Source organism: Otolemur garnettii, unplaced genomic scaffold (assembly GCF_000181295.1).
Source record: "Otolemur garnettii isolate 467f Iridium unplaced genomic scaffold, OtoGar3 scaffold00205, whole genome shotgun sequence".
Classification (NCBI taxonomy): Eukaryota; Metazoa; Chordata; class Mammalia; order Primates; family Galagidae; genus Otolemur; species Otolemur garnettii.
In genome coordinates, this window is record NW_003852600.1 from 2100165 (window position 1) to 2108070 (window position 7906).

At 46.0% G+C, this 7906-nt stretch overlaps 1 protein-coding gene across 1 annotated transcript in view; it reads left to right on the plus strand.

Annotated features, from left to right (window-relative positions):
• ME1 (malic enzyme 1) overlaps window positions 1-3620 on the plus strand; it is a 161719-nt gene extending 158099 nt beyond the window's left edge. Inside the window, exon 14 of the mRNA XM_003801301.3 lies at window positions 1974-3620. Coding sequence (XP_003801349.1) covers window positions 1974-2144 — 171 coding nt within the window. The 3' untranslated portion in view covers window positions 2145-3620. The remainder of the gene's footprint in view (window positions 1-1973) is intronic.
• Window positions 3621-7906: the final 4286 nt, after the last annotated feature.

Sequence of the window (7906 nt, forward strand, 5' to 3'; positions counted from 1 at the left end):
AGAGCCTGGTCCATCACAGGGGAGGGACTTGGGGCACAGAGCCTGGTCCATCACGGGGGAGGGCCTTGGGGCATAGGGGCATGGTCCATCACAGGGGAGGGACGTGGGGCATAGGGGCATGGTCCATCCCCCAGGGAGGGACATGGGGCCCAAGGCATGGTCCATCCCTGGGGGAGGAACGTGGGGCACAGAGCGTGGTTTGTCATGGGGAAAGGACATGGGGCACTGGGCATGGCCCATCATGAGGGAAGGACTTGGAGCACAGAGCGTGGTTTGTCTCTCTGCCTGGTGGACAGAGGGAAGGAAGCCAGTTAGGAAGAGAAAGGTCAGGATTTTCGGAAGAGACACAGATGAACAGTGTGTCAGAAATGAGATAGCGGATTTCAGGGGAAGACAGGAGGCTGTGCCCACAGAGCCGAGTCCTGGAGAGGAAAACAGAGACTTCCACTTGGTTTAGAATGCTATCAGATTGTAGGAGCAATTTCAGGACATACGAGAGGTTAAGGAGTCAGGGAGAATTAGGAAAGCGATAAAACACAAGCCGCCCTTCCAGGGAATTTTGCATTGATGAGGAAAGAATAGAGATTTCATTGGGGGAGACCAGTCACACGCCTGGGAGCAGAGAGGGCCTGGGTGTCCACAGGGTGTCAGCACAGAGCAAACACGGCCATCACCAACAGGTACAGTCGATCTTTTGGGGTGATACAAGTGTTTTAAAACTGAATAGGGTAATGGTGACACAACTCAGTAAATTTACAAAAATAATTTAATTGTATTCTTAAACTCGTTGAATTGTGTGTGACCTCAAGAAAGCTGTTTACAAAGTAATAATACCACAGTATAGGCACTCTGGAAAACAAATAAAAGGGAAATAATATTCTACCTTTTGAGTATTATTATTTTTGTGTGTTTAGGGTTTTCATCATTTGTTTGCTTTTTCTCACATTATAATAATTATAGTGTATACCTGCTTTTGTTTCTTTTTCATAAACATCTCTTCATAATAGAGCACAACATTCATAACCACAAATGTTCACAAATGTATAATTTTACATTAGAGGAGATACATCATCATCGTAGTGTCCTTCACAGTCTGAATCCCCTCGTCAGTCATGGGGACAGCACCTCAGTGGTCATTCTGGAGAGCAGGTGTGGAAGAAATGACACTGACAGAGCCATTAACGGGGAGGGGACTCCTCCAGAGAAAGCAGGGGGAGAGGACGCACGGGGACACGGGAGACTGACTGCCGGAGTTGGCCAGAAGGGAAATGCAGATCTTGTCTCTGAGCGGTTGGAATATTCTCGCTGGTGTACGGAGAATCAAATGGAGACTTTAAGATGAAGATGGAGGGTTGGGAATTGTTTTTTGGGAACGATTTGGGCAAGTTTTTAGGAAGGGACCAAAGTTCAGCGTGCAGGTTGGGAACATGTGACACCACAGAAAACTCACACGTGGCTCTGGAGAGACAGCTGTGGAAGGAGAGAGCCAGGCCAGCGAGGGGTCCCCAGGCAGGGGCTGCAGTGACACAGACGTGGAGACAAGCTTCGGGGACGCCGGCAGGGAGCGCTCACCCTGGCTGTGGTAGTGGGTAGGGTGACGGGGCACACTGGAAGAGCTGTTGTAGGGGCAGTGGTCAGGACAGGGAGCTTGAAAATTCAGGGCTCTTGCTTAGCAGGACCGTCCTTAGTCCCAGACGCCTGTGGAGGCTCTTAGCCCCGTCTCCTCTGAGGAGTCCTGGTATGATCATGCCCAGAGCCATCCACGCTTCCCCTTCCTCTTTGTAGGGTTTGTAATTGCAGTTTTATTTTATGCCTTCGTTATTCTGTGTGATTTTATTCTAAATACTTATTTTTTCTGGTCCGGAAACAAATAAGATGTAAATTATAATTCCCTGAAGTTAATTAAAACTTCCGCTGACGTGGGTTCACCCTCACCTCTGTTCACTGAAATAACATTCTTGTTGTACATTTAGATTGTGAAAGATGCGTACCAGGACAAGACGGCCACGGTTTACCCCGAGCCACAAGACAAAGAAGCGTTTGTCCGCTCTCGGATATACAGTGCCGACTACGACCAGATCCTGCCTGACTGTTACTCTTGGCCTGAAGATGTGCAGAGAATGCAGACCAAAGTTGAGCAGTAGAAGAGCCGGCATTTCCAGCTCTGCTCATGAGATCTTGAAATCGTTTATAATGTTTAAAGGGTAGAATCTTTTATGATGATTCATAATAAGCTGAGATTCAGAAATTTTGCTCTAATAGTCTAAAAATCGATAGAAGAATATTGATGCAAATCTGGATAAACACCACATGAGCCAATTCTGCTCCGTTTGCCTTGTGGTTATTTATGATTTCTACTTTAGTTATTCTGCCCCAGTTCTCTTTCAAAGCTATTGTACCTACTACTGAGAAACTCGTCATTTTTATAGAGGAAACTAATGGGAAGACCAAAATACAATTAGTACTGACATCACATTAAAGCACATAATGCTTTCGTTGATCATTTTGTTGCAGTCTACTTTTTAAAAAAGATAGAAATGAATTTAGACGTAGACAAACTTTTGCTAAACAGAAACAATAATACTTTGTTGCCTAGAGAAAGATGACTTCTCAGGTGCTTATACTGGAATCCTAGGTTATGTTTGTTCTTTCTGTGCAATTGAATTCTCACATTTCTAAGAAAGATCCCTGCTGTTTACAATGCCTCGTGCAGCCTTAGATTTTAATATTCTTTTGTCGTTGTTACATCTTAGGGAGTAAAGCTCTCATCACCTTGGTCCTTAGTCAGAAATCCCTCCCAAAAGCGCCTTTATTTCCCCTGAACCCAGCGTCCTGTCCTCAGGCACCGCACTGCTGCAATGGGGACTTTGAGGACTGCAGCCTGGTCCAGATGCTGGTGCCTTCAGCTCAGCGAGGTCTGAGTGGGGAGAAGGGCTGAGAGGGGACTTGGAGTTAAGATCTTTGAGTAGGGGCTGCCTGGGGAGCCGACCTCTGCAGACCAGGATCTCAGGAGTCAAGCATGACCCAGAAGAGCTGGGCTCCTGCCTCTCCTGTCCCCTGCTATGTGGCCCCTCAACCAGCTCCACTGAATTCTGGCTCACTGTGTTGCACTGAGCTCACTCTGTTCAGAGTCTGGAGGAGGTTTTGTAACTATGAACTTAATATCCAAAATTATCTTTACACCACGTTAAAATATTTTAATTACCAAGATCATTCTATGAAAAACAGTAGTTACACCCCTAGATTGTATTAATTTACTTCAGAAATTAATGATTAATGGAAACAATTTTAAATTCTCAAGCTCAGGTGCAATAACATTTGCTATTTATTTATAGAATTAGTTGGAAGATTTTCTGTTTTTGAAGTAATGCTGTAAACGAAGAGCATAAGAAGATATTCAAGATAAACTGTACTATGAAGTGATTTTTTTTGGAAGTTGATGGTTACACAATCTGTTCTAGGTATGAGTAGAAGGGGTTGGGGTATTTCTGAAGGTGATGTGTAGTTGGGAGTTTCCTTAACAGAGTTATTTGAAAAAGATTCTTCTTGTCTGTTACCATGTGGTCTTGTAGCTCTAACGAAATGTATTTACCTATGCAAAAGATTTATTAAAGCATAGAAAAAGCAAATGAATAAAATTATAATTGTCTTTCTTTCTTCAAATATGGTTACATTGTAATGCTGGGCCTATGGGGGTCATACAACAAAGTATGGTGAGTTCCTAAACTATTCTAGTAACTTAGGATTTCAGCATGAGCTTCATACAACACAAATGCAGTCACATGCTGAATGCTGTGATGTGAGTGCCGGTCCCTGTCCTCAGGGAACGTAATGAAACAAGGATTACAGGGTTACCTGCCAGTGTCAAGTAGTGTACGTGGATTATTTTAATTTAATGTAAACCCCACCATTTTCATGAAGTTGGCATTCTAAGGAACTTGCCAAGTCCACAGACTAGTAAGGGAAGGACATGGGCTTTAAATCTGTGTTCATCTTTCTTCGTAGTCTGTTCTCTCACCAGACCACAGCCTGGAACAGAACTGACCTGTGTGTGATGTTATATTTCCACTGGCTTCGTACAAAAAAAAAACAAGTGGGATTCATGCTAATAATATATATTATTTAAACCAGTATGTCCAAAGCATTATCATTTCAACATATAATCAATTTAAAACTGTGAATGAGATGTTTACATTAGTTTGTTCCTACTAAGCCTTCAAAATCCAGTGTGTGTTTTATACCTGTATTTCCATTCAGAGCGGCCGCATCTGACCAGCTGTCAGGCAGTGTCTGGAAGAGGCGGTTAGTTACAAGCCAGTAGCCACATGGCTGCGTGTCTACGAGGGAGGTAAAGTGTCAGTCGGTGGGCAGTGCTTACTCAGAAATACCAGGGGGGATAGCACCTGGGTGAGTGCCAAGAACACCAGCTCGTCTGTGCTGGCCACGCACCCAAGGGAGGGAGCACAGCCCCAGAACAAGAACATTTTTTTTAAAACAATTTTTGTAGCCTTCCCACTTAGCTTCCCACATGCAAAATGCAACAGGGGCACACAGAAGGGAACACTGGCCCACGAGCGGGAAAGTCAGGGAGGAGGAGGTGGTGGGAACAGTGACCTGGGGGTCAGAGCAAGCAGGAACTCACCAGGTGGGGATGCCTGAGAACTGCACTGTTGAGTGCCTGGACGAGAGGAGCAGACTACAGCACAGCCACGAGTAGAGGAGGTGGTGGCCACGGATTCTCTCAAATTAATGAAAAGCATTAATCTGACTGGCAGATTCAGAGCTGGCAGGCCTTCAGCCAGGTCATCACAATCACAAAGAAAACCACACTTCAGGCATCAGAATCTAATTGGTGAACAAAGAGAAGACTTAAAGCAGCCAACAAAACAGACACAGAGATACATGCAGACTCACACACACACTCACACAGACCCAGAGAACACACATAGACACACAGACTCACACAGACACATAGACTCAAACACAGACTCACACAGACACACAGACTCACACAGACACACAGAATCACACACAGACTCAGACACACATACAGATGCACACAGACTCACACAGAACCAGACACACATATAGACACACAGACAGACACACACAGACTCACACAGACCCAGAGAACACACATAGACACACAGACTCACACAAACCCAGACAAACACACAGACACACAGACTCACACAGATCCAGACACACACAGACTCACACAGACACACAGACTCACACAGACCCAGACACACACAGACTCACACAGACACACAGACTCACACAAACCCAGAGAACACACATAGACACACAGACGCACACAAACCCAGACAAACACACAGACACACAGACTCACACACAGACTCAGACACACACAAAATGCCTTCAGAGGTGCAACGCTAGGAATGACCACAACTCGACAGCAGAGGATGTGGGAGATGATGGAAAGACATCTTCAAGATGCCGAAAGAATAAAATACAGAAAATATCCTTCAGAAATGAAGGCAAAATAGAGATACATCAGACCAATGAAAGTCCAGAGAGTTGGTGGCTGGCAGCCCTGCTCTGCTGGAACACTGAGTCATCAGGCTCTGGGAAAACATTCCCGGCTGGAGGCACCAGAAAGGGAGATGAGTTATTATTACAGTAACAGTGTACTTGGAGTTTTGTTTTGTTTGTTTTGATACAGGACCTCACTCCCACCTGGGCTAGAATTTGGTGACAGGATCATCACACATGGCAGCCCCAGACTCCCGGGCTCCAGGGGCCACCTGGCCTGGCCGCCCACAGAGTGAGGCCTGCAGGCCTGTGCCACCATACTCGGCCGGTTTGTGCAATGAGAGGAGTCTCCCTACGTTGCCAGGCTGGTCTCGAACTCCTGGCCTCAAGTGTTCCTTCTGCTGCAGCCTCCCAGAGTTGCATGTGGGGTTCATAAAATATGAAGGAAGTAAAATACACGGCAAGAGAATGGCGGAGGGGGGGGAATAACTGAGTTATGCTATTGTGTGGTTTGCAGGTTATTCAGAGTAGTACATTATTAATTCAAGAAATACTGCAGCAACTAATATGAACAATCTACAAAACCTACACTTTAAGATGTAGGGCAGTTAGTCAAAGAATATTGTAAAATTAAGGAAGCATATTGTAATTGCCATGGTAACCATTAAAAATAAAACAAAAAGATATAGTTGAAAAGCCAATAGAGAAAACAAAATGGAAAATTTTTTTAAATACTTGATTAATCCAGAGGAAGGATAGAGGAGGAACAAAGAACAGAAATTAAAAGCTTCACTCCCGGGATGACTATGAAACAAACAGCAGGTTGAGAGATGCAAACCCAGCCCTACTGGTCCTCACGCCAGATGCAAGAGAACTAAATACTCCTAACTTAATGGCAAAAATTGTCAGGTTGTATTTTTCAAAAAAGATCCAACTATATTCTGTCTCTAAGAGACATTTTTAATATAATGACACAAAAAAGCTGAAAAGTAAAGGATGAGAGAAGATGGTAAGTTGAAGTTGGCATGGCTCTACTAATACCTGCATCCAAGGAACAGACTTGAGGGCAAGGTGCATTGCCAGAGAGAGTGACAAAAGGCCAGTCGCTGAAAGACATGATTCTGTCTGCTCTTAATAGCCTCAAAATACATAAAAACATCTGAGAAAAGTAATGGTGAAATACACAAATTGTAAATAATAGCTGGATATTTTAACTGACCTCTCTCCATAATTGAAAAAATAATCTGTAAAAGCAAAGAGGGAATTTACCCTACAGTCTGTACATGTACATTAAATCTGAGAACATAGAGAACAATGGCACAGCACAGGAGACTCACAGGAACCTACGAGTCTCCCAGGGAGCATGGAAATTAACAGGTGGAGAATAAAATGTCAGTGAGAGGAACAGGAAAGCGGCCCTACAGCATGGAGAAGATGCGCACTGGAACCTACGTTACACCATACGAGAAAGAAGAGTCCAGACTGGTTAAAGGTCTGAACGTGAATCAAAGTTAAGGTAGCACACAGCATGTACTGCACAGACTCCACACGCGGTCACACAGTGGGACGTGTTACCAGAGGCAGGTCTGGGGGTCAGCACGAGGGGTAGGAGCCCCAGCACCGCGGGACAGCGGGTATTCCTGGAAAAGGACCAGTTTAGGTGACAGGCTCAAATTCTCAGCTCAGAGCACACTCTACAAAGTAAAGTAATTTGTACGTTTTTACTGAAAGAATCTGCTTTCTCTTACTACCTGGAAGAAATAACTGAAGAAATAACTGAAAACCAGGGTAATCTTGCTGGTTGCCGGGTTATGCCGAGTTAAACTCACGTCCTCGCCAGGCCTCTTGTGTAAAAGAAAATGGGCCCAGAGACAGCAGGGCTTGATTTGGGACAGGGAGAGGCACCTGGGGGACCTGCGGCATCCTGGGGAGGGTGAACGGCAGTCCCAACGGGAGAAGGCTGGTCTTGGAGCCGCTGCGTCCCCCCTGCTGGTCCAGGCCGCCCGTCCTGCTCTGGTCCGGCCTTGCCCGAGACCCTGCAGCGCCTCCCGGAGGCCGGAACCGCCTTGTGGACGAAACCAGTTTGCTTGTGCTTCTCCCAGTTCCCGCACGGTCTCTACACACACAAAATCAGACTCCAGTGTGGAGACACGCTGTGGTGGAGAGAATTAAAGTCAGGCCCGGGGGAAGACTCACACCAAAATAAATTCTAGACTTGGGTCACGTATCCTGGGGAGAAGCTGAGGAAAAGAACATGGGACTCTGAGAATATCCTCCTGAAGACGCAGAAACGCAGTGTGGGTGGGGCGGTGCTGCGGGGCAGGGGGCGGAGCGCGACGGGAGGGGCGGGGCAAGGGGCAGGAGGCGGAGCGGGATGGGAGGCGGGACAAGGGGCAGGGGGCGGAGCGGG